We start from the raw sequence: 27,552 nt of genomic DNA, 5'->3' as shown, positions 1-27,552 counted from the left end.
GTGTGACTAACTCAAGGCCGCCGCGTGAGTCAGCAGCCGCGGTCCGACAGGATTCAGGAATGCTGATTGCCGGGTCTTGCCGTCACCACCAGATAATGCTTTCCCCATGGCTGCCCCAGCAAGGCTCTCATGGGTGAGCACAGCACGGAAATACCTCCCGCAATGAGGATTTCCCACCGCAGTTCTTGGCAAAGTGGAACTGCTGCAAATTTACGAGCCTCCGTTCAGATCTTCTCTAATTCCTCTTTTGAAACCCCATTACCTCCATCTGTGTTTCCTTTTGCATCAGTCAGCCATTTTTACTGGATGGGACGTTTTTTGTTTGTTTTGTTTCTCGCAAGCTCTGATAGAATTTCACCAACTGCATTTTGTAGGCTCCTTCATTACTGGCATCTTGTGTGCAAACAAATGCAGCCTGGATGAGGAAAAAATACAAATCAGCACAATTTTGTTTTTTCTCTAAGAAAGCAGAGAAATTCTGAAATCTACTTAAAGAAAAACAGTTTCATTGAAAAAAAAATAAATTGAAAAAAAAAAAGCAGTATTAACCAACAAAGATGGCAGTACTACACCAAAATAATTCAGAAACATTGCTCGGGGAAGTATTTTTCCAGACCCAAAACTGATTATTTTGCAGCTTGCACTTCGATTGCGTTCAATGACTGAGGGTCAGATTCAGCCTGATGCTGAAGAATGACCAAACTTAAACCTATCAGGGCTGCTGCAAGCCTCCATGTCCCCTCCAGAGGTGACTAACTCCAATGGCAGTTCTCAGAACAGCAGACAATAATTTTGCCTTTATAAATCATATGGTATGGGCGGAAGCAGGCAGACATCTAGTAAATGAGCAACACCTACCTAAGACCATTCTCTGTCAGTAAGGCCAGCTGGGATGGAGCAGCTGTCTTTCTTCTCAGAAAGAGCAGTCAGGCACTGGGACGGGTTGCCCAGGGAGGTGGTGGGGTCACCGTCCCTGGGGGTGTTCAAGGAGAGGTTGGACGTGGTGCTTAGGGACATGGTTTAGTGGGTGACATTGGTGGTAGGGGGATGGCTGGACCAGGTGATCTTGGAGGGCTTTTCCAACAGCAGTGCTTCTATGGTTCATGCTGGGAAGGGATAGGGAACAGAGCATGTCACTCGAGAGATTGCTTGAAGGTTGAACGATTATTTTGCTCGGCCAAGTAGGTCCTCTCATCTCCCATCTGCTGTAAGTAAATGAGCGGCAGCCCTGTCCACGTGGAAAGCTCAAGTTATTTGGTACCAGTATTGTCCCAGTCAGGGCTCAGGTGGGCAGAGGTCAGCAGATGTTCAGCATCCAGCCGCCTCTCCGTGGACTAAAAGCAGGTAAGAGCCTGGCGTCGGCTGCGTTTCCTCATAGGTGGCAGCAACCCTTCTGACTTAGACCCCAGATACTCTGATCCTTACTTGTAATGTTAAAGTATGGTAACAAAGCTTTTCTCACCTGCCCTCCTGCATTCAGTTATCACCAAAAGGCATGCCCAAAGGTAACTGCTTAAAATCTGAAGAAAACTGTTTGCTGCAGGAAGGAGAATAGGGGTGTTAAGACAGTTTTCATATGTACATAAATAAAATAAAATAAAATAAAATAAAATAAAATAAAATAAAATAAAATAAAATAAAATAAAATAAAATAAAATAAAATAAAATAAAATAAAATAAAATAAAATAAAATAAAATAGTTTGTACTTCTTGACAAAGGTTCCCTGAAGCCTATGTGTAGCTGAAGACGCTATTCTGAGGACAAGGATTTCTCCAATAATAGTAACTTTCATCAGCCAACTTGATATATATATATATATGTATGTATGCGTGAGAATATATTTATGTGTGAGAGAGACAAACAGAACAAAACCAAACCTTTGCATTTCAAGAGCTCAAAAGGCTTGAGCAAACAAAATGGCACAACCAAGTGTCATTCCCTTCAAATAATCTTTGAACACTGCTCACTATGCAGAAAGATATACCTCATAATGTAAAAGATAAACCCAGATATAAAAGGCAGATAGGGACTTGCACTTGAGCAGAAATGGCTTTTCAAAGGGTAGCTCTGTAGCTCTGTCCACTGATTGTTGCAGTCTCAGCTGTACAACTTGTGCTTCATAACAAAATATAGTATTACATGACCAAGATGGATGTTATTTAGATCCCTCATATATCCCTTGAAAATTAGTCTTTTCCCAACAAAATTAACATTATCCCAACACCAAAGCTTTTCAGTAAAGCTTGGGCTCTGTTTACGAAGAAAGAATGGCAGGATGCATTGCCACACGTTGGGCTCAGATGCACCAGTCTCACACCATCGCCACTGGTTGGGGACAATCTCCTCCAGCACAGCAGGGGTTACCAGGATTCTTCCCTGCTTCAGCTCAGCTTAGGAAAACAACAGAAGGCTAAAGAAACCAATTCATGAATAAATGCCCTAGTGGTAACAGACTGAAGGTCAAAATCTGAGCCTGGTCTATAGCTCTATTGTATTTGGATATCAAAGCAGATATCTGAAGTATGCATGAGTATGCATTCATTCATTAATAAGGGTTACTATAGTACATTTTGTCCTGGTCCTTTTTTCCCCTCAGCTCAGTGCTCTCTCCAATGGAGAGGTCCCGAGGAAGGTTACGCTGATGCAGAAAGATCAAGTCGCGCCAAGACAATGATGATCAGGCTTGCAAAAGAGCTCAGTTTCCATGGAGGCTCCTACGTGAAGCAATCCAAATTTTGCAGAGACTTCATCCAGTAAGACTGGCTCAAATCTGTCTCTGAGAGCTGCCGAGTCCTACATACCAACAAAAGGACAAATGCAAGGGCCTGATTAAAAAAAACACAGCAAGTCCGTTCTGTTTCAGAGTATCAGAAGTTGGTGCAAACAGCGGGGATCAAAAGCCACAGTGACTTTGCAGTATGACTAGCAGCAGCTCTGGTGAGGCAAGCATTGAAGCTGGCCACAGCTTAGGCATTTTGGCCTTTCTGCTTCAGAGGCACATGAACCATCGCTTTTGGGGAAATGCACAAATAGGTTGTTCTTCTCTAAGCCTATGCTTAGACCACACTGAGCTGGAAATGTAAATTCTCGCAAGCCTGCAAAATGCTTTTCATTGTCACACGTAGAATTAACGGCAGTATTTATGAGGACCAAACAGACAAAATATGAAGCTGTGTGTGCTATCTCTGCCCCTGAACAAAACTTCCCATGTCCTTATAATTCAGGCGTATCTGCTAGAGCTGACATCATGTCCTTTCCACTCGCACTGAACTGCAGGAAAGTCTTTCTGCTCTAGGAGTTCGAGCAGACTTTCCTGTTTTCAACCAAACCCGGATATTGCACCTAATAGACAACACCACCTCTCTATTTATCCAGATATTTTTAATTTATTAGGAGCAGTCACCCACGGTATTAGCTGTTTTATAATTAAAATGCACAGAAGAACAGGATTAACTGGCAGAATACGAGCAACTACCTACCCAACAAAGACAGGGCAAAATACCGCATTTAATACTATTAAATGCTATAAATAAAAAAATACTAATAATGAAAAATTACTTCAGGATTAACCATGCATGGCTTCTTTCCCACCCTTTTATCAAAGGGCTAAGGTTTTCTAGCATGCACTAATAGCTAACAAATTGGGCTTGGGAGACCGAAAAAGCTTTGTCACACACAGGATCTTCCTTTCTTTCAAACTAGCAGACAGTGAACACTAACCCCTCTGTCATAAATGTGTTCGTCCATCCTTTATTTGAAGTTCTTCCTAATTCCTTTGATTTCTCCCCGAAGATGATAACCCACTCTTTAAGAGTCATCTCTTATTTCATTCATTTGCTGCATAAGAAAAAAATGAATGAATCAATAAAACATCTGCAGAGTAATACTAAACAAAGTAACTCTTGATTAAATTTTGTTTTCAAAGTAGAATTTGGCCCAAAGAAATTTAGAATTTCAATAATAATTAATCACAAGACTAAAAAACAAACAAATGAAACAAAACAAAACAACAACAACAACAAACCATATTTTTATGTAGATCTAAGCATTAAATTGCTCACTTAAAATGAAATCCATAGATAGGCCTTCATTTTTTTACCTGTTAAAATATGGTGTTACTCAGACCATTGATGGCACACATTTAACCCAGTGAAGGAGCTGACGTACAAGGCAGAACACTACAAAGTTTTGCCAGTGGCTGCTGGTATGGTTTACCTTGATGTTTCAGTGCCTTGATTGGGCAGGACAGCCCATTCGTGGGAGTTTCTTGGCAGAACTGGAAGCTCCTGGACATTTCCAGCCAGGCTTCAGCAATCTTCAGGAAAGGAAGCTTCACCTTCCAAGATGGAATGGGGAAGAGGAAAAAGAAATGTCAAGGACCCATTCAAACCATTGGCAAGGATCCATTCCATCCATGTGGTTCCATTCAAGGCTCCAAACCCCCATCCACCCAATGGTTGAGGGTTTCAGAGGTGGGAGATTACTTCAGAAAAAGTGGGGTGGAGATCCCCCTTCACCATGACCTCCAATTAAAATTAAAATGAAAGAACCCATCAGAGTGAGCCAAGGGTCAGGGGAGAAAATGTTGTGAACATTCACTTGTCCAGAGCAGCTGAGGCACACCTGCAAGGGACATTGTGGTCCCTTAGCTGTTCAGCTGCTGGGGTGCACCACTCCTGCCCGTCTTCTGCCTGCTCATCCTCCCCACACAAAGAGGAAAAAAATAAGGGGATGCTGATACATCTCCCCAGATCTTGTTCCAGTGTGGAGTCAGATTACAGCTGGAGATCCTTCCCACATAACATGGATAAATATGAACTGCATGAAAAACAACATCTAGGGCTTAGGTATGCAACAGGTGTTGCATAGACAAGTAATACTGAAGTGAGATCTACTGTACGTATTTTTTATTTATCATTTTCACTTGGTCTGTTTTCATTTTTACACCGACTGTGGCCATAATTGTAATGGTAACCTCCCATTAAGATGCAACCACTAAAAAGAAGATGCTCTGCAATTTCTAAAGTCTGTTAAGAAGTGACCATGCATAGATCAGTAAAGTATTTACCATGAGACTCACTGCAGTTCATGAAGAAGTTTCTTAACTACTTGTATCCTTAAGTGCACTACTGCATATAAATGGAGTGGATGATAAAATAATTCCAGCATCTTAAATCTGTTCTGCAGCTAAGAAATATGATAATTAGAAGAAGAAAAGATGCCTACTGCAGAAGCATAAAAAAGTGTGCCATAAGATTAGCTGAAGCCATTCGTATATATCACCTGACTGTGACCACAAAGTAAGTCATGACATTTTCTGAGTCACTCGTAGCTAAAATTGTGCATCTTCTCAAACAAAAGCTTTCTCCATTTCGAACAATACATTAGCATTTCTTTCAATTAAGAAAACAATTAAAGATTTGATTAAAAAATATTTTTATCTGTAGCCCCTGAGGCATCAAATGATGGAAAATACTTCTGATACTAATTTATTGTTGCATGGTTGAAAGGGGAATAATCCGTTTTCTACCTGTTTGGATTCAACACAGCAGTGAAAACACATTATAAATATTTGAAACTTTAAAGATATACTAAAATTGAACTTTTGAATTTTGGAAATATATCATAGTTTGTGAAATTCAATTTGGAGGTTATGCTACCCAATAGTAGGAAACTAATGGATGAGGACTTTTAGGTAACTGCCCAACTTACCATGAAATGCAGCAATGAACTTCACAGAGACATCATCATTTCATCTCAAAAGTTGTATAGGTGAGGTTTTTCGATGCATTTTCCATGGCCATCAATTACATTTCAGAATTATAAGATTTTATTGTACCATATTTCAAACCACTGAAATGGTGAGGCTTGTCCACAAGATCCTGGCCTCAGTACCCTAGAAGTGAAAAAAATCTTAAAATGTTGACTAGGTTTTCTTTTATATACAGCAGGTTTGGAAAAATAAGCATCTTTTGTACAGCGCATTAGGATTCCTCTTTGCCAATTTTAAAGTTGCTAAAATTGCCAAATACATGAAGAGGCATGACTTGCCTTGCACTATATCCAAAAAGTTTGGTACCATGCTTCTAAATTTTCAAAGCTTAAGAAGTTTTAAAATCAGAGAATCTCAGCAACACAGGATGGTTGGGGTTGGCAGGGCCCTCTGGAGGCCACCAGGCTCCAGCAGGGCAACCCAACGCGGGCTGCCCAGGCCCATCTCCAGGCGGCTTTGGAAGGCCTCCAAGGAGGGAGAATCCACGAATCAGGACTAAATGATTTTGTATGGATTGAATTCCTTTATTCATTAAAAGGTAAATTACAAGTGACTTGAGATAAAGTGTATTTCTGTAAAAACACACTTTGGCAAGACTAAAAAAATCGAATCTGTGGCATGCATTTGCTCTTCAATACTTATCTCCACATTTTTATTTCAGCAGATGTGAGTCAGTTATTTTCTCAAAAGAAAAAGTTGCAGGTTTGTTAAACAGTAAGCATTACTGTGGGTTTGAAACATGCTTCGAGACTGGAGCTATAGTGCCTGTATGAGGAATACAGCAGACTGAGAAATTCAGAGGAGCCATCTCACATTCCCAGAGAGTTTTTTTATTAAGAATAGTCTTAACTTCTATCTTCATTTTCACCTTTTTCTCATTTTCACGGCTGACTTTTTAAGAAGTCTGGTCTGAACTCAAAGGTGGCAGTAGAAAATATATTTTATTTTATAAACACATTTTGGCAAACTGAAGAAACTTGTTACGTGCTGTTTCTGTCAAGACTGAGCTTCAAATGAGAGTAAATTTCAACTTCTACCAGCAGATTATTTTATTTTAAAAGTGCATTAAAAATGTATTTAAAATATATATATATATAAATTTAAAAATCCAAGTATATATTGAAAATATTTGAAAAGATACTAAAGCACTGTGAATTGTCTGTTTGAGGGTGGTGGAGCACATATGAGAGAATAACGTATGAGGTAGCTTCTCTTAAATGCTTTTAAAAATAATTTTGTGTCTGTTATTTTTTCCGTAGCTCTACCTTCTGTGCAGGAAGGAAGGGCACCCTACGTACCACCGACTGCAGATGCGAGACCGATGACTGTTCGTTAAGGTTGCCCAGATCCACATTTCAGATGTTAACGTTCAGCAGTGATGCTATTCAAAATAAAAGCGCAAAGACCATCTCCACAGCATGAAGCGCAAAAGCATTGTGCTCTCCAGGTGGACTCCTACTTAGTAACCAAGCAACCATATCCTGCATCTCTAGCTCACACACACTGATCTCACCAGAGGATTTTCTTTGTCAAATTTTGCCTTGAATCATTTGAAGAGCTGCAGTTTATGTCTGAAATATGCTGGTTACGAAGTTGTGAATGAATTATTTCAGTGAATAAACAGGTCTGCAAATCATGTAATTTATTAATTTTGTAATACACTTTGAAATTTTCAGCTGGGAATGTATCTTCTGCAATAAATCAAGTAACTTTAATTTATAGCCTATACACTTTTTGATCTACATTGATACGGTTCTTTAAAGTAACAAGGAGAGTATTAATGTTAATTGTCCCATGGACTGTAATATTGCCAAACTGTGCTTTGCTTTATCTGCAAGGATCATAACATTTTATTTGAATAACTAATCAAGCCAAAGTCAACAGAAAATTTTGAAGTGCCTTTTAGTGACCGAACATTTGAATTAAATGTTTGCTTCTCATGAGTAAGTCACAAGGGAATTCTCACAAACAAGTATTATGCTTGTAAAGCTCAAATGATCACATATTCATAGAAAACAAATAGGAAAGTCTTACAACCACAGCTAAATAAAAAGTCCCTTTTGAATGCAAATGGACATTTAGGGTATGTATTCACTCAGCCCTAGTCCTTGCTCATGCACAACTCCAATAGTGCTAACCGGAGGGCCAGTCACATGTTACAAATGGCACACAGTTGAAATAAGAAGTTTGCAGTGGTTGAAATGTTTTATGTAAGCCATCTGAGGAATGCTTAGCAATAAGGAATGTATTTGTGAGTGTCAGGAACAGCTAGAGTATAGTTCAAGTTCAGGATCACAAATCAGGACTGTAAATCAGGGATGTCAACTGGCCCAGAGTCCCAACACATCTGTTCATTCTGCTAAGCCCCTCAGAGCTCCTTCATGTCAGTGCAGAACTGCAGAAAAAGCTGGAGAGTATAAACACTCAGGCTGGTCAAAGGGGGATTTTGCACCAAATGTTTCACAAAGCTTGATTTTGTAATTTATTCCAATGGAAATATGTAGTATAAATTTATGTAAAAGGCCTTTTCTCATCCTAATCTGTACCAGTGTAACCTAATGAACTGTACTGGGAAAAGAAGTATACCCTCATCTACCAGAGCAATTCTCCCTGTCTTGTATTCAGCTTTATTTTTGCTGCTTGTTTAGGATCTGAAACAATGCGTGGGGCCTCCCAATAGCTATATTTGTTCTAGCAGCATCAGATGGCCTATGAAAAAGATACTAATTCTCTTTATAAAGCTTGTTGGGGTTATATCTTTACAGTGCTCTGTAGCATTATAAAGGAGCGTTCTAGTTATTTGTCTTATGATACTTGTTTGAGTGTAAAGGAGTGTTCTACTTACTTGAACAAAAGCCAGGTAGACAAATCACAAATGCTTAGGGCGATAAAGAAAGAGCCCGTGCAGCAGTCACAGAGGACTGGAACTCTCTAGGCTGCAAGGGATGTCTGGAGGAGCTAAATCCACCACCTCCTCAAAACAGGGTCCTGGTAGATCTGATCATGTCAGATCCTGGAGCTTTCAGGTTTCGTTATTCCTGCAGTGGTTAAGTGGTAATGCTTGCCAAGTCTCATACGGTATTTTCTGTCTCTCTAGAATGTACTGTGGGTCTTAGGTACAAGTATTAAATGAAAATGTCATAAATCATGCCATCTCCAGTTTTATTTTGTAGTCTTAAGGATGAAGCAAGATTTGTTAAAGAATAATAGGAATATAAGGCTTAAAAATCTGGAGAACAGTTATACAACTGTATGCAGTTCTAGCTGTAATCATATCACTTCTGACACTAAATGTGTAAAACATTTCTTTGATGTGCCACTTTGGTCTAAGAAATTCAAATGGTGGGAAGATGAAGCTACATCAGTCACGTAATACATGCTTTACATTCAAAGAACAATTGAGGCAGGGTTTTTATTTGTTGTAATAAAAGTCATTCTCAGAGATTAACTGTTAACTTCATCGTCATTTAATTATGTCAAACTTACTATATTGAAGCTTTCAACAAACGCTTTCAAGAAAATTATTGCTCAATCTAGCTATTTAAATGAAATATTTTTATCTGTCATTTTTAATTTAATTTTCCCCACTGTTGTACAAAACAAACACACACACACAAAACCCTACCAAAGATGGTAATCCAAAATGATTCCTCCAGTATCAGAATGACACTAGAGCTTTCCAGCGTGCAATATTCCCAAATAACAGAAGCTATGTATGTTTCTTCAAAACAAAAAATGTGCCACATAAACAAAAATGAGTATTTACTGTGATGTTCAGATGCTTCAGATCAGAAGCCCACATGGTAAGTAAGCATTTTTACTCTAGTTTGTACAATTTACCCAACGTCCTTGTTATGAGTTTTTAGGTGGCTTCTAATTCAAGGGATATACGTGACTTTGGAGCGCCTCTCTTCACAGTAAAGTTGTGCGTTTACTCTGGTATGGGAGGGAGATGTTTTCTATCCTACCTTGAGCATGCCCCCGATCCCATTCCTTCCTCTGAAACTAATTGATCCTCTGTGTAAACATTTCTGGTGCACAAACACAGCCAAAGATCGCTTGCAGGTCATCTGAGAATCAGGCACAGAAGCTACTGTCAGAGCTGCTGGTACATCCACCAGCTTCTGAGATAGACCGAACTTCACTGAATGACTTAACGCTGCTTTTACTGTAAAGAAAAAAAAAAAACATTTTGTTTCTGTTCAAATTATTGTAACATGCCAAACCAGCACAATAATTTAACGGCTTATAGCACAGCCATCAAAATAGATTGTTAACAGAAAGTTAACTATAGATACATCCAAGATCTAGAGCACACATGACAAAAAATCACAAAAAGAATGAAGGAGGGAAGCACAATAAAATACTACTAGGCTTGGAGGAGAAAATGCTGCATCTTCTGCCAAGCAGAAATGAAGCAGTTGCTTTCGCCGGCAAGCATTACCTCAGCCACTTCTGGACAGACAGGCAGTTAGCTTTTATCCCTATCTCCATCTTCATGAGTCACTGTGTAAATGGTTTGGCTGCCCCGAGTGGATCTAGAAAGAGAGAAATATGAAGAATGGGTGTCAGGAGCACATGGTGGAAGCCAGAGCCCGTAGCTCCATGGACACCCTCGTAGAGGCACTGGGTGCACAGGTAGCATGGAGGACGACTGGAAGAGCCCTGGGAGTGGCATTCACACCAGAGCCTCACAGGATGAGAGGAAGAGAGATGCCCAGGTAGACCCTACTACCACTGGCGGCGGTACCAAAAGCAGCTAGGAGTCAGTGATGTCGAGGAATGTGGAGGCACCTGGAAGCGCTGTCACGGTACCCTGCTTCTTCACCCTACTCAGGAGGAGATCCGTAACCAACAGTGCAGGGCTGCCCTGGGCAACACCTAGGATCAAAGTTGTACCAACAGATTTAACTGTTTCAGCTACTGTGTGGAAGAGATTCCCTTCTGGTCTCCCCAGCAGACACTCTAAAAACAGGTGAGTTGAGACCATGCGAGGAGTGGAGTGACTGAGACGGTTGTCACCCATCTCAAGTCAGCAGACCCTAAGCCTTTCTGATGGCTTCACATCTTTTAAGAGATCTTAATCATATAATGATTGCATTATTTGAATCAGTTTGTTCTAGTCCCGACAAATCCCCATTTACATACTGTGCTGTGTTCCCAGCTCTGTCATTAATGTTTAATGCCTTAATTCAGCCATCAATCCCCACTCAGCAAAACAATTCAGCTAAGTACATATTTAAAGTTAAGCATATTCTTAAATGCTTTGCCGAAATGAAGCGGTCTTATGCACATGGTGACATGCTTTGCTGAACTGGGTTTTCATGCCCAAAGAGTTCCCTTGCTGTAGGCAGCTGGGAGAGAAGCCTTCTTCTTCCTCCTTGCATTCGTGTTTTAAGTGGGTGGCTTGTGAAGGACACAGGATCTTCTGTAATGTCAAAGCGTAATATTCAAGGAGAAGGTGATTGCAATTCTGTTTTGGTTTTGCTGCTGCTTCGTGCCATGACACAACCAGACATAACCCTTTGTATTTTCTAAATGCTGTCTTGTTGATTTATTTTAAATTAAAGTTTGAAATGTAGCTACTGCTCCGAAGATCCCTGTTCACAGTAAACTGATAGGATTGAGCTAATACCAGATCACTGGGATTACTCAGATCTCAAAGGAAGGAAAAATCAGTAAGTCTTTACACAGATGCCATTTTGTCCCTGGTGGGTCACCTAATAGAGATACAAAACAAAAAAAAAAAAAATAGTGATTGATTTCTCGAAGCACAATATTTACCTTTTCCCACCAAGACTCATACTCCAACACTGACTAAATTGTTTTAGGTTTTCATATCAAGAATTTAATAGAATATTGCTCCAGGGCCTTGATTTTGTGGGTGGTGTGGAGGAATTTGGTTTTGTTTTAATGTTCAACTTCAGTTGACAATTTCTTTCTAGAGATGAATGAATGAAATAAATCCCATAATGAACTTTTCAGCTGTAAGGGAACATACAATTCATTATAGTTACATATTTCCATTGCTGTTGGTAATGGTGGAAGCAATAGTGGATTTACTTTCTTTTATGACCATGTTTTATACATACTTTAGCTTAAGTGCTTAAAAATCTTATAAAGTGCTTTTTAAAAATATTTTAAGTATTTGAGAGATTTTAGCATTTTGGTGTTCCTTTACAAAACAGCTGTCTCCAACAACAGCTCTTCTATGTGCCATATATCTCTACAGCAAAGAATAACTGAAAAGGTATCCAAATCCCTTCCTGAATACGGGAGGCAAGGGAGGGGAGTAATCTGCGGAGGCAACATTGTGCTAATGACACACATCACAACATTTTGGAGATTTCTGATTTACCTCAAGGTTTGATTCAAATATATCCTAGTTACAGGTGAAGGTCAGAGGAAAGGAGCTTCTTTAGCATGCCTTTTATTCAATCCAACCACGGTCTTAATTTTAGGTCAAAATTTTATTCAGTCAAAGTGCACATTCATTAATTTCTCTTTCATTTTACACAAGAAGGACATCCATGACAGCAATAAACAGCCGTGCAGCTTTCAGCTTATGCAAGAATAAAGGCTTGCCACAGTTTGACCTAGTGTACATCCACCCAGTCCTATCTGACTGGATTAAACTGAAGAAAGAGATTTCAGGTTTTCAAACAAATTTTACTAGCAGCTTGGTATTCAAAATCAAGTTGTTGTTTTTTTTTTTTTCTCCTCTGAAAAGTATTAGATTTAATTGAAAGGCTAAAGAGACATTTTCTGAAAAACTGGAAATACTTCAATCAAATAATGATGGAGTGTAGAGATCTGAACAGGACATGTCCATTTATCTCGTTAATGTGATCTGGAAATTGGGCAGGGAAAAATCCGTGACCTACTTCTTTGTACATCTTAAGCCATGGGCAGTAATTGGACAATTTCTTTGTGCAGCATTTGCTTTGTCTCCTCAAAACTTAGTTCTGAGTAATAGATGTAGTCCAGGGATTTTATGATCTGTGTGGCTGCCCTTGCTTTCAGTCTGTCGCCATGGAAAGTTTCTGTTTATCATTTTTTGGGTTTAGATAAGCTGTAAATGTTTCAGCTGTTAAGGCATCTTGGGGCCTATGGAGCATCACAAATGCTGTGGAGTTTTGGGTGGGCGCAGAAAGTCAGTTGTTGGCTGCGGACCTTGAGAAACACGGCTGGGACTGAGGCAGAAATGCAACCAAGTCAGCTGTTGGCAGCTGGAGATGAGAGCATCTTCCTCAGGCACGTAGCCTGGAAGTCAGGGCAGCGTGGAGTGGCGCACCTGAATCAGCAGGGAGACATCTCGCAGCGGCAGCACTGCGCTCACCAGCCACCAAAGTGCGCTGCAGATACAGACTCAACAACCAAGAAGTGAGCAAAGCTCCCACAATAGGTGATGGCGCGGGTTTGTTGATGACAGATTGTCCTGGCTGCAGCGTGCATACCCGTAGTGTGTGCAGGCAGAGCTTCCAAGGCTTTGGTTCGGGGCCTGATGAGCGAGCAGCATCTTCCCATGGGGTTCTCAGCACAGTGCAAAGCTTTACAGATTAAAACCAACATGTATTATACATGACATCTGTGTGCACTGCTCCTTCAATGCGAGCTACATAGAGGGACCAGACAACCAGCAGCCTTCCACTGTAAATTTGCTTTTTCTGGTTCCCCGTCCCCCTCCACTTTTAATATAGCTGTCTACCAGTGTGTTTGCTTTGGTTGTCTTGTCATAACAAAGCAAGCAAACCTGTCTGTGTCATACCTAGGCTTCAGCAGCTAATTAACATGAGGCAGCCACGGGAGTTTCTGAGAAGCTAAACTCTGATGTAACACAACTCCATCCACTGAGGAAGCTTTTAGATGCTCCAGCCATACATAATTTATTTTTGTCAGCCACATGGTAGTAAAGCTCATTTTGCATAATGGATGCTTGCAAAGGAAAAGTGCTTACAGGGTTTCAGTAGAGCAGACAGCCTTTTCATCTATCTATATCAAAGAGAAATTAAACAATGATGGGATCAGCCTTGTGTAAAACTCTGAAAATAATGTTTTAAATGCGTGCAAAACCTATTAAAGCAGTGCTTGTGTTATTCAAATGCGCTGCAGTGTAATTGTTCATTTATACCTCTCTCCAGCATGCTTGTACCTCCTGGCTTACATACAACACATTTTCCTACCTGTAATTCCTATAAAATCCCTACATGGCCACGCATGACTCAGTGCCAGGACTGGCTGCTCTGTGGCAGCGTTTGCACCCAGGCTGGAGGTCACACCGAGCAACCCCAGCACAAACCTGGGTTTGCGTCCTGGTGTAACCTGGGTGTGGGAGTGAGGCCACGGCGAGCCCCTGCTCTAGAGAGATGATACCTGGTGCCCCGTTGTTGACTGTGGTAAGGTGGTGGGTATTGTTCTGTTGTTGGTGGGCACGTAAAATAAAAAGAGAGAGAAAAAAAAAAGATAAATAAAAAGAGGAAACATAAGAAAAGAGAAGAGAAGAAGGAAGGAAGGAAGGAAGGAAGGAAGGAAGGAAGGAAGGAAGGAAGGAAGGAAGGAAGGAAGGAAGGAAGGAAGGAAGGAAGGAAGGAAGGAAGGAAGGAAGGAAGGAAGGAAGGAAGGAAGGAAGGAAGGAAGGAAGGAAGGAAGGAAGGAAGGAAGGAAAAAAATGAAAAAGGATAAAAGGATAAAAGGAGAAAGTAAAAAAGAAAAAAGAAAAAATGTAAAAGAAAACAAAAGAGGAAAAAGAAAAGACAAAAGACAAAAGAAAGAAAAGGGAAGAGAGGGGGAAAGGGAAAGGGAAAGGGAAAGGGAAAGGGAAAGGGAAAGGGAAAGGGAAAGGGAAAGGGAAAGGGAAAGGGAAAGGGAAAGGGAAAGGGAAAGGGAAAGGGAAACACCCCCCGCAGCCCGGGGTCCCGCCGCCCCCCTCCCGGGACGATGCCTTTCTCCCCGCCCGCCCCCGGCGCCCCCCGCCCGGTACCGGGGCGCCGCCGCCCCGCGCTTGGAAGGCCCCCGCGGCGCGCGGCCACCGCCGGCCGGTACCGAACGGCCCGGCACGGCCCGGCACGGCTCTGCACAGCCCGGCACGGCTCTGCACAGCCCGGCACGGCCCGGCACGGCTCGGCCGGGATGTCCGAGGGCAGCCCCACCTCCCTCCTGCACCTCTCCATCACCCGCTGGTGCGTGCCCCCTGCCCGGGCCGTGGGGAGGGCAGCGATGGGGCCGGGGAGCGCTGGGACGGAGGGGGGCCGGCGATAACGCCCGCCGAGGTTTTGTAAGGCCAAAGGTGCCCCGACGGCAGGGAACTCGCCCTGAGAGCCTGTGTCCTGCCACGGTCCGCCTGGAGGTGGCTTGATGCGGGGGAATAGGGTCACTTGTCCCGGCCTTTCCGCCCTTGCCGCCCCTTGGCGTGAGCATCCTCGGCAGGGCGATGCGGAGCCACCGCTGTGCCCTGCGGTGTGATCCCTGGGGCGGGGGCAACGGCTGCACCCCGACACAGCGAGAGGCTTTCCGTAGAGGAGTAAGGTTGTCACCTTGGTTTTTCTCGAGTTTTGCGAAAAGTGCCATCAGCCGTGGGGCAGCGAAAGAGAAAAAAGGGGTTCCCGCCCTTCCTTCCCCACACACGGCTGAATCCAGGTAACGAATAGTATTGAAACCGTGTGTGAAGCAACGGCAACACCTGTAAGAGAACCTGAACTTGACAGCACCTCATCCTCAGCCTTTCTATCCCCCCTCGCTCAGCAAAATCTGAACATCAGGGTCATTCTGCCCGTTCGCTGTGGTAGACGCACCCCTACAAGGGGCATCCCACAAGGGCATGCCACAGCCACATTGCATAAAACTGAATCATAAATAACCCTTTAAAAGATAAGTTGTTTTTTTTTTTTTTAAATCAACCTGAATCACCTTTCCAGGTTTTGAAATTTAAAAATGTTTAGCCCTGTTTTGTCGTTGGTGCACTGAAAATAGCAGAACACGCTTTGCTGGAGAAGTGGTTTAACAGCTGACTTGCAACCCCATGCGATGGCCCGGCTACCAAAGCTGCACGTATAGCAGGTGGCAGACCCCAGAAAACCTGGAGAACTGAACACGTAATGATCCCCATGGAAAATGTGGATAGAAAGCAGTGGATAAATGGAGGAGGTTTTTCCCCCAGGTGTTTCTTTAACCCTCCATTGTCCTGCCTTACCACTCCCTTCCCTTTTGCTCTTGCTGATTTTCTTACCAGTTCTGTTTTGATGCATGCCACAGACACCCAGGTTTTGAGAACCTTGGGGCTAGTGGGTAAGAAGACAAGCACAGTGCTCTTTTCTGTATACATTTTTTTTTCTGATACGCAGTGCCTTTGTATTATGTATTAACGCTAAGAATGTGTTTTGTTTGTTGTTTCAAAAAGGCTCACAGTTTAATAGACGAAAAATTCATGAAACAAAATTCCCCAATATTTTGTCAGTAAATGGTTAAGTGCTTAAGCAAACCTATTGGCAGAAATCAGTAACTGAAGCATGAGTTAATTTCTGCTGCACATCCAGTGACTCTTGCAGTGTTATATTAAGGATGAATTTGGACTTAGGTTTAATCTCCTCTGGGACTGCTCAATTATGAAGGGTTTTGAGATGGATGTCCTAGACGAAACAAGTATTTCTGTCTGCTGGGAGGCAGTGCTCGGTCAGGACTCTTACCTGGAATAAGTTTCGTTCACCATTTGGCCCCACGGAGGGAAATGCCCCATTGGCGGGCTGCACGGTGATCATGTCCCTGCTCCCCGGCATCGAGAGGCCTCTGTTCTAGCAAGCCCGCTCACTGAAGGCCTCGTCCATTATCTACCACCCATAAAGCTAATAGAGAAAGACAAACACTGCGTAGCCTGAAATCGGGCTGTTAATGCTGTGGGGAACACCAAATTAAAGCCTGAACTGCTTATCTCGCCGGGCGACTGGGAGAAGTCCATGCTCTGAGCCAACCCGATCGTCGGTAAAGACACAGTGAGCAACTGGCACTGCGCTGCACCAGCGTTCATCTGATAAAACAATTAAATATGCGTAAATTGTCAGCCATAACGGAAGTGGAGTCACGGTGAGAAAACACTGTTATACGACTGGCGTGTCGTGCTTTGAAAATTAATCCCCTCTCTGCTTCTCTGCTCCAGCTTTGCTTCTGTATTTGTACTGCGGGAAGCTATTATCGTCTGACATCGAAACCATTGCCACTATCTCATAATTAAAGGTCTTTATTCTGGTGAAAGTAATAACTTAGTCTCAGAAGCAACTAAGTTCACATCTTCTTTATCTCACTCACGCAAATAGTTGCGTTGACTTGACTATGACTGCTCTGACAGGTAGGATGAGCAAGGGATTTCACCAAATGTTAAGTGTTTAAACACAGAAAACAGTTTAGGCACTGTCGGTCCTAATACACAATAAATGTAAATTTAAAATCTGTTCTTTTGCTAAACTTGTGCTAGAATCAGTGAGGTTGTATGAGAAAAGAATTTGGTCCTTCATCATTTGTGCACTCTCTATCCCAAAACATCATCCTGGACATTTCAGAAGAAAAAAAAGCTCATATTATTGTCTTTGGTACAGCAGAGACCTTTGTAATAAGGAGATAAAAATTGTGTCCTATTAGAGAGATGTTAATGTCTTGCATATTGGTTTTAATGTTAGATTGGTACCACTACATTGTATTTCTTTATTAAAAACCATGAGATCCAGTTAATTTCTTAACAGAGTCTCACATGACTGCTCTTACATTTTTGGGGAAAAAAAAAAACATTTAAAGTAGAACTTAAAAAGTTAAAAGCAAACTTAGAATATATACATCTGAGAAGATGTATCTTTTTTTTTTTTTTTTTCTTTTCCAGAATACAGATTAGCATAAATGTAGTAAGTAGTTCTTACTTTGAATTTATGCTCCTATAAAATAGGAGTAACTACTATGGAGTTCACTCTAAACCTGATTAGCTATTAAAATTTCACTTTAAAAATTCTGTTTTCTAATTCTGACATAAACTGATTATTTTTTGTTTGTTTGTTTTAAAGGATAGCTGACAATTTCTATTTGTGTGAAGGATGCACTGTACCCCGTTGGCTACTATATGAAATGTATATAGAAAACTGCAGCCCAGATGCCAAGGATCAAGTAAATTCAGCCACCTTTGGAAAGGTACAGAGTAGACAGGATATATAAGATAAGAAGCTGAGATACCCAAACAGAAAATTGGATAAGTTTGTATCAAATATACTCATTGTGTACCAAGAAAGATTAAATAATAGAGAAGGGTGCAGATGTACTCTATTTTGCTGTAAGAGGATAATTCAGCCTAAGAGCTTGGAAAAGGTTGTATTTGAAAGCTTCTATATGGCCCTTCATACCTCTTTGGTTTATTTGGAGAATTGCATCATTCTTTTATTTTCTGTGGCAGTTGCACAGAGATTTGTGTTGAGCTAGGAATTACAGCTATGCTTGTGTCTTTGCTAATATATTTCTGGTAAGCTCTCCCAATATATTCTAGAAGGCTTTACCAGAGTAAACTGTGCAAGGTTAATAAACTAGTCCTGAGGAGCTGATTCTTCTGTCCTTAAAAGACCCCTTTGTTTGTTATGCTTTAGTTTTTAATTATACTTAGGGAGATTTTGCTCCAAACACACACACAAAGGTCTTTACAGAATCATCCAAGCAAACCAAATGCAGATGCAAAACCCAATCTCCTTTAAACAGTTATACTCTCCTAATAAGTGGAAACTGATACAACCCACGGGGCAATCACCACTTAGAAACCCCAATTGCAGCAAACACTTACAGCTATTCAACTTTATTTAGCCAATTAAGGAAAACAGAATGGATTGTGATTGTTTGCTGCTCAGAATTTTTGTTCAGAGTTTGTTATTTTTACTGCTAATATTCTCCCATTAGTGCCCATAGTAAGAGCTACTAAACATTGTTTTAGAAGAGAATGAAAATAATACAAGTAAAGGAGGTAGCAATCAATTTTGGAATCAGCTGAAATCAATTTTGTGTGTGTGGATAACCTCATTTTAGGAATCATTTATCTCAATTCATTGAATATACATATATATATATATTATTTTTTTTTTCTACTGGGTAAAAGTTAAGTCACTCTTACTTAAGATTTGAGTGGATGATCCAGCATGATTGACTTAGCACAGCTTAATGGATCACCACCCATCAGCCAAACCCATGGTAGAATCTGTCCGTTTTGGTGGAGATGTTTGCCGTGCAACCCATCACCATCTCTTAGTAGTCAATGGAGAGAAATAAATAGTTACATATGATTCCTCTCACCCTAAATGAGTCAGCCCAGGTGAATTGCACCTTGGAACTGCCTGTTTTTTTTCATTGACTATGGAGTCTGCAGTGACGAGCTTACACATCTCTACCTTGTAGCCCAACAGATGAGACGAATCCCATCCTGTCTGTGCACTTTCAGGTGCGCCAGCGTGATTGACTTACCACCAGTAAGCTAAGCCTTCTTGTGGTTTAGGCTAATGCACTTTTCAGTTGGGACAGGCAAGGGTGAAGCATGAGTCTGGTCACGCAGAAGGGCTTAGCTGATGAGCCATAGCTGCCATAGGTCGGTGCTCACAACTGTTTGCTCTCAGCCTTGGCCTACCCAACTCCCTGCAGTGCAAGTGAGCAAGCTGGGGGGCAGCTCCCCAATGTCTTGAAATGGTGTGTCGTGCTATAGCGAGATGTAGGGCCGTGCAGCGAGAGACTGAGGAGGGCAGGAACTGCAGCTACGCGGGTTTCAGCCGAAGGTGCACATGTAACCAGTTACCAGAGGCTAGCTAGTGGGCTGAGCTATTAATAATTCACCAACCTGTAGTAACCTGACCACACTACGTGACTGTGAGGATTTGAGCAATCGAGCCCCGCGTGAATCAAACTGTGGTCATTTAAGACAGCACTAGTTCAATCTGCCTGATCACTCTGCCCAAATATATCCGTGTCTGCAGAAGAGCACTGCTAACACTGAAGCTGCAGGTGGGTGTCTGTTGGGGAAATCTGTCCTTGAGTGGGCCTCCAGGCCAACAGTGTGCTTTGCAAAAAGCCCAAACGTTGTGCTGCTGAGTGGAGGCTCCTCTTGCTCAACACCAGCATTGCACACTCTTCCCGCTGTATAGGGGATGTTAGCTCCAGCCACCCCTGGCTACACTCTGTCTTCACAGGATAGCTCATGCAGAATAATCATGGTGAAGTGGGTTATTGCCCTGACAGTATCTTATTATTCTGTAGGGCTTAACCTTGGCAGATGCTGTGTGACCTCAGCTCACATTTACCACGGGGGTGGTCAAAAGGTCGCTCTGCAGCTTGGTGGTGCAGCCTCTCAAAACCAGATAAGTCAGACCCCAGCCTGCAAATGCTCCTTGCACGAGTGAGTGGGCTGCGTGAGTAAACCCTGCTGGGATGAGCAAGGTTCGCAGGGCTGGCCAAGGACTGGAGAGTCACGGCACTTTCACAGGCCCCCAGCCAGACGTGCTCTTGCAGATCGAGTTCCCCCGGTTGCTGCACCCACCCGCCTGTGGGTGGTCTCCCGGTGTGTGCACTGGGTGTGCTTCAGTGCGAGCGAGGCAAAACAAGCTAGTCTAAAAAAAAAAATTCCTACCCGAGGGAGGTAATCCCTTAAATTACTTAGATTTCGATCCGCAAAAGCCTGATTGAGTTCAGTTCAGCAGTTACCATTTGAGAGGTATGTAAGGACAGGTATTAGCCTGCAAGTAATGGAAAGCAAAAGAAATGATTAAGGAGAAAAAAATGTAGTAGATACACTTTTGTGCTTTAGAATGATTTTGCCAAGTAACTGTAATTTTCTCTTTGCTTTTTAGCTTATTCGGTTAGTTTTCCCGGGTCTGGGGACAAGAAGGCTGGGCACAAGAGGCAGTGCCAGGTATTGGTTTAGCTTCCTTTGTTTAAAAAATGTTATGTGTAACTGTTCTAATATATATTTTTAATGGCTGAATTTTCAGCTCCAGCACTAATACAGCAGCTGAATATTTGATTTCAAGGCCATCCCAAATTGCAAAAACAGATCCAGAGAGATTCGTGATGTCACCACATACATTAAGATAGAGTTAATTCCACAAAATCCACCACATCAGAGCAGCTCCACTAGCATATGAATTCCAGATCAGACTAGCTCTTAAAAAATCGGTGCTCAGAGTTGTCCTTGCTCTAACAGCTGGGCTCGTGTGAGGCAGCTGCTGGACCTCACAGCCTTCCTCAATGCCCCTGGGACACGGTGTCCGGGATGCTTGGGGCTGGGAGATGTGGAGCAGGCAGCAGAGTGGTGTATGTGCTTGCAGGCACAGAGCGCTCACCTTTGCACGTATCTGTGCTGTGATCCTGTGGGTACTGGTGGTCAAAAGAACTGCTGTACACAGTTTAAAACCAAATAAATCAGATCAGCTCAGATCTGATCTCCTCCTCCATCTCCCTTCCCTATCTTCCTCTAGAGCACAGGCAGGAGGACTGAGATCGATACACTTCCATCGATTCACTGTCCAAATATATAATCACACTCTGAACATCCAGACTGGAAAAGGCGATGTTTTAAGGGCACTGAGAAGCAGTAATTTCACAAGCCTTTGGAGTAGCTGTAACGCACTGGCTTTGCGAGTGACATGCCCTTACTTGATCTGTGATTTTTCTCCACTAGTCTGGGCTTGCTATCAGCTCGATCCGGTGAGACCCAGCGTTTTGGGAGTGCCTCGCCACAGATGCTCCCGGGCTTCGCCTGGTGCGCGGTGGCCCTGGGCCTCCCACCGGCAGAAGGTCACCATCTGGTGGCTGCTGGGGGCCAGACACCTCCCTGGCCACCCTGCACCGGGCGGTGATGCTGTCTGAAAAGGTTCCTGCAGAACCCACTGGTGGTACCTGGCTCCCACTGCTCACCAGGATGGGCATAAAGCCATAGCAGGTCTTGGAGATTTCTTGCTTTTAGGTTCCACCAATGGGCCACCCAGTCCCTAAGCTGGTGTAAACCGCTGCGATGCAGCTGCACGCAAGCCTTCGGCTTCAGGTGGGACATCAAAACTATCAGCTGAGACTCTGGACCCCAGCTTCTCTAATTGGCCCATGCAAACCTGTTGCATCATGTGTGCTGGCTTATGGTTGTTCATTTAAAAGAAGGTTAAAAAAAAAAAAAGTTAAAAAGAGCTTTTAAAGTCATTCTAGAAACGTTTGTGCAAACATCTTGCATCAGGGAAATAAATTTTCAACAGAATTTTAAAAATGCAGAATTTAAAAAATAAATGTACCTTTTTTACTTGCTCTTTTCTTGCTTAAATGTGCTTTCAGTGGAGGAATATGAATTCTTTGCTGACTATCTTGAAAATCGCACGCTTGTCAGTTCATCAGTTTTTTTTTATCTTCTAGGTATCATTATGATGGAATAGCTATCAAGAAGAACTCTTCCTTTTATGCACGGTATTGCTTTCTTCTGTCTGAAAAAAAATATCTCAGGTTTGTTTTCTTAATGTTTTAATCATAAAATATCACCTGACAGTCTATATATCGTCTGCATTTAGAACTCTGTAAACCATCTGCTGAACATTGTCAACAGTATTATTATTTTTTCTTTCTCTTATACACACTATAGAAGTGCTGTTCCAGTAAGTAATGTCCCTTCTAAGGAAAATCCATCTTGAAAACGTGTCCTGGCTTATTGGATTTCCTCAAATTGGATATTTTAGACATGTAGGTCTTAAAAGCAGGAACACTTGACAAAACTAAAGGAGCATTATACATAGAGACTCTAAATGGGAGCTCAAATAAATGTACTGACAATTGCTTCTTGACATTGTAGCAACCTCCTTGGTAAACAGTAGGGTGAAGAGATAGTGTATTAAGGTATAAATGACTGCACTATTTTGAAGAGCCCTACATGCAATCATGTTATCTGGATTTTGCTACTTGAAAAAATGAGGCATATTACTTTGAAAATACTTCCCTCGTTTTGTTTTAAAATTTCAGATTTTAAAATCACCTCTTGTAAGGGAACAGCAATGAGAAAATGTATAAGGCAGGAGTGGAAATTGGTTGCAAAAATGAAAAATCTAGAAATAATTGATGAATGTAGGATACTGAGGCAAGCTAACTGTAGACTTGATCACATCCCAGTTGTAGGCAGGGCGAGGAAGGTCATGGTCGAGATAAACAAGCTACAGACTTGCATTTCTGCTGGAGAGAAAATAAAAAGAGGAGATGTGTGTATGAATGGATTCTGTACTTCGATTTCCATTCTTTTAAATGGGGTTATAGTAGCCGTGCATAGCATGAGTGTTCTAGGGATACAAGAGAGGCTATTAAGCACCCAGATATTCCGGCTATTATGAAAGCTGTTTCACTGTCTGTGGTATTTTATAGTATAGTTACTTAATTGAATACACATTCTGCAAGAGAATGGAAAAATTATACCTGCGGGTTTGCTGCCTGTCTTTGCTGGCTTTATAGTGGAGCCATGTTGCAGCAGTCCATAGAATGACAACAGAGCAAGGATAAAGAAAGGGCAGGGCAAGGGATCAGGTTCTGTACATGATCAAGTGGCAATCAGTTATTGTGAGTCCAAAGAAATTATTCATAGGCAACTCCAGGCTCATTTCAAATGAGAACCTTGCTGAAGCGACATCCCTATCTATCAATGCACTCAATATTAAAAATAAAATAAATTTTATTCAGACAAAAATAATCTTGCTAGTTGCAATTCTCTTGAGAGTTGTAAGTCTCTTAACTATGAAAGTATTTTGTCTGATGCTTCCTTCATTTCAGCTGTTGTGTGAAGCCAGACAGCTGTAATTAGAGCAGCTTCCACTCTAAATACAGCCGGTGCCCCTGTCCAGAGCCAGCGTGAGCACCAGCAGCCACTGGGCAGGCGGGTGCCACTACTACTTCTTAGTGTCTATTAAAGGACAGCAGAAGAAAATAGAGAAAAATCAGTAAAAACAAACAATCAAACAAAACAACAACAACAATAAAAGTCAACAACAACAAATAAAATGCAGCTGGAGAGGCATGAGCATCACTAATCCACCCCCCGTACCCCCAAATAAAATAGGCCACATACAAAATAAGCAGCGGTCTTGGCCATCTAAGTCGGTTTATTTCCATCAGGTTTCTGCAAATAAGCAGGAATGCATAAGAAAATACCTCATTTTTACTGTCTTCTTTATAGGGTTCAGTACTTTTAGAAATGAATTAATTTTATGTGATCCAATAAGGTTGGTAAAAACACCACCACCAAAATATATATATATATATAAATATTTAAATAGAGAAGTGAAAATAATAACATATACCTGCAAGGACAAATTTTCTTCTTGCAGGAGTAAACTTCTAGTTACAGCTGGGGATATTTAACCCATAAAGCTTCAATCTGTAAGAGTGTTTTGGTATGGAAATTTCCAGGTAATAGTGAAGAAGATTTTGAATATGCCACTGCAGTGCAGCCCAAATTCTGGTTTGCGGACCAGACCCAACAAGTGGGATAGACCTTACTGGCTTGTCGCCATCCCCCCCTGGCAGAGATGGGGGTGTTTCTTTGAATAGTGAACATGTCCCCAATGACTGCTGTCTCCTCCCATGCCTGAATCAAGGCCCACATGCAGGTGCTTCTCCTGTAGCATCTACCTGAGGGGAAGGTGGAGCCGAAAGCCCAGCTGAGAGACCCACACATCCACCCAAGCTCCAGGCTGTTGAAGAAAGAGCTGGTTTCTGAACTGTGCTGAAAACAGTGTTTCTTGACCCTATTGAGATTGTCACTTGCCATGTTGCTGGTAGTAAGGACCTGGGCCTGTGAAGGGTCTGGCAGGTTGGGAGCTTTGCTTGTTGGTGTCACAGAAACGGCCTTAAGATTAAAATAGCTTGCCTTTGACTACAAAGAGGCATTTGCCTTTTGATAGTCAGCAGGGCCTTGGATGTGTCATGTTGCTGGGCTGGAACAAGCTCACAGGAGGAGTGAAGAGGATACTCCTACAAAGCACCTGTGAGCTGCTCTTCTTTGAAATCTTGAGGTTTTTTGAAGATATGTATACTGTAACTCTGATGATGATGTGGAAGTAGTGTAAACAAGCAAAGCTGTAACCAAAGGGGTCTCCAAATGCATTATAGGAATTTAACAACTTACGTTGCACTAGGGAACTTTGAGAATGAGGTCTCCCTAAAATGGCAGCTGCTGTGGCAGATCAAGGAGGCTTGGAGTATGGCAATGGCATATGAATGCCAGTGAACTTTAGTTTCATGAGAGTTACTTTATGATCTAGTAATAGGGAAGGCTTAGGCCTCTGACTTTCTAGTGAAGCAAACTTGTAATTGTATAAAAAAAATCGGATGTGACTCTAGGAAACTATCCTTTCTAATCTCAGAGTAATCCAACAGTCACGTTCACCATACTCCTTCCTTTCTTTTTTCCTTATTCCTTCCTGCTCTCCTGCTCTCCTGCCAGTCTTCCTGTCATCCCAACCTCCGCATTTCCCTCTTCAGCTCTAGTTCCCCCTTCCCAGCACCATCTCAGCCCCACGGGGAGACATGGTTGAACCCCCGTGGCTTCGCTGTATCCTATTGCCCTCTCCCTTCACCCACCTCCCGTGCTGTGTGCCCTGTCTCTGCCCAGGCACCGCTCTCCAGGGGAGATGACGGCCGCTTCTGCGTGGCAGCTGAGCACCCCGACGGGCACCGGGTGAGTCCGAAGCCCCTCTGCTAGCAGCAGGAGCACGGCCGTGCTCGCCTTAGCTAGCAAGGGCGGGACGGGAGCTGGCAGATGGGGCTCCCAAGGGGTCTGTGGGGTGCAGGAGGGAGAAGGCTACCGCCCGCCATCCTCCCCACACAGGGGGAGAAGGGAGCCGGGCAGCCCGCCGAGGGAGAGCGGCGCTGAGATGTGTTGCCATAGCAGCAGCGGCAGAAGGTAGAGCGGGCCGCCTGCTCGGGGAGAGCAGGAACTGGAAAACGCTCGTTAATTTTGTTCCACGGGCTTTAGCAACCTGCAAGGACAAGCCATTTGGTGGAAGTACTACGAAACATACACATTTAACCATTCTTCCGTTTGTGGGGACCGAACACATGCAATATTGATGTCCTGCCTGGCCTTTGGCGGGCGGAGGCAGAGGGCAAGGTAGCTTTTCAGATGGCAAGGGTCAGTCCGTGGACGGCAGAACATGAGGGGGCACATTCAGTGCCTAGAGTTCCCACATAGATAAGCTGGCATTTCTGTCTTCTGTCCCTTCAGGACATACAGCGGTGCCCCGGTTTATCAGGCCTCACAGCAGCCCGCGGTCAGCAGCACGCAGTGTCCTGTCAGAGGGCCTGGGTGCTGGCAGTCACCGAGGGCAGCACGCTTCCCGCAAAGCCCCGACTGCCACCCCTCAAAAGAGGTGTCTGCCAAAAGACTGCCACGAGGGCCCTGGTGCTCAAAATGTCTTCAGGGGCTGCGAGCAGGTGTCAGCAGATAGGGGTAGCTGGGGGAATCCAGTTCTCGCAGCTCGTCCCTTTTCCTAGCAGCGTTGCTGCTCTCTCCTGCAGGACCAGCCTCGGCAAAGCAGGCATGGGGAGAGGGAGGGAGGGGATGATAAAGCAGGAAAGCAGCCCACTGCTCCCCCAGCCTGGGTTTTTCAGCCAAAAGCCAGTTGCCAGGCCTTTGCAGGGCCATGGGAGTGCTGATGATGTGGAGCACCACGGAAGACTTGCAAAGTACATGGGGGACAGTCGGAAAAAAACTGCCATCTAAACTGATAAAAGGAGCAGAAAATGGGGCCATTGTGCAATCAAAGCACACCAATGATTATGCTTCATTGTTTGCATGTCTGTAATTTTTATTATTATTCCAAATGAACTGCAAATACAACTACAAAATCATGTATTATGTACAGGAAATTGGAAGATATTGCTCTGTTAAATGGCTAATACCTTGCTGTCTGTGGAACGAATAGCTCAGTTTTATCTTAAAATGAAGAAATTAATCTTCAGACTCATTAGAAAATCCTGGGACTGCTGAATGACAGGAAAGAGAGGGTTTTTTGTTTCACAAACCCACTGCTGTCTACTTCAGCCTAGTGCTCTCTATCCACTTGGAGATCATTTTCTAGCTAAATGCATAATAAATTGGTGTGCTTTTTAAAAGGGTTTCATGTTGTATATTTCACCACAGTGGAGATGCCTGCAGTTCGGCAGATGCAGCTGGTTACAAGAGCAATGGCCAAGAAATAGGAACAGTGAGTTTTAGATAAATTAGACTTAGAATAAAATGGTTTTCTGTCTATTTAGTTAGAACTGCTATATAACATGTTCTAATGAAATACAATTAACCCATCATAATCCCTGAAATAATTTTTGTTTGTGTAACCTCACTAAATGCACGGCCTTCCTTTTCTGAAACCCACTGTTACAGCCCCTCATGCTGCTGAGACAGTGTCCTTTCAATCACTGTGAGTTTACTGGCACAAGGGGTCTTTAAAATACTGTGATTAAGAGAAAGGAACAGCATCCCTGCTCACCAAAAGGGGCTGATGCTAGGCTAACCCCTGGCAGTTCTCAAATATGTGTGGGGTAATGAATTGGCGTGACACTGGGGTTGTTGGAAGTCAGCCTGCAGAGCATGAGCAGCAGAATTATGGGGACCAAAGTGAGGAAAATGAGAGACTGGATGTCTTTCTTATTTTTGCAGAGCACTCAAATACAGTAATGAGTGCACTGAAGTGCATGTAACGACAGCTGATAAAAACCATGCTGCCACCCCTAGAGCAAAGCCAACTAACTTTAGCCTTATTTA

General features: G+C 42.8%; 1 protein-coding gene and 1 long non-coding RNA gene across 2 annotated transcripts in view; both read left to right on the top strand.

The window, feature by feature from the left end:
* The first annotated feature begins 559 nt into the window (after positions 1 to 559).
* LOC308198901 lies at positions 560 to 9,390 on the top strand. The gene is made up of 3 exons (XR_013954267.1): positions 560 to 1,344; positions 5,189 to 5,301; positions 7,034 to 9,390. It is a non-coding gene; the product is annotated as an uncharacterized lncRNA (long non-coding RNA).
* A 5,231-nt stretch (positions 9,391 to 14,621) lies between these two features.
* RFX8 (regulatory factor X8) overlaps positions 14,622 to 27,552 on the top strand; it is a 30,948-nt gene continuing 18,017 nt past the window's right edge. Inside the window, exons 1-6 of the mRNA XM_080601806.1 lie at positions 14,622 to 14,953; positions 17,816 to 17,939; positions 20,621 to 20,682; positions 22,170 to 22,256; positions 25,402 to 25,467; positions 26,932 to 26,995. Coding sequence (XP_080457932.1) covers positions 14,712 to 14,953; positions 17,816 to 17,939; positions 20,621 to 20,682; positions 22,170 to 22,256; positions 25,402 to 25,467; positions 26,932 to 26,995 — 645 coding nt within the window. The 5' untranslated portion in view covers positions 14,622 to 14,711. The remainder of the gene's footprint in view (positions 14,954 to 17,815; positions 17,940 to 20,620; positions 20,683 to 22,169; positions 22,257 to 25,401; positions 25,468 to 26,931; positions 26,996 to 27,552) is intronic.

Source organism: Anser brachyrhynchus, assembly GCF_964034855.1.
Source record: "Anser brachyrhynchus genome assembly, chromosome: 1".
NCBI classification, from domain to species: Eukaryota; Metazoa; Chordata; class Aves; order Anseriformes; family Anatidae; genus Anser; species Anser brachyrhynchus.
Note: the sequence above shows the minus strand (reverse complement) of the source record. Positions and strands in the feature narration are given on the sequence as shown.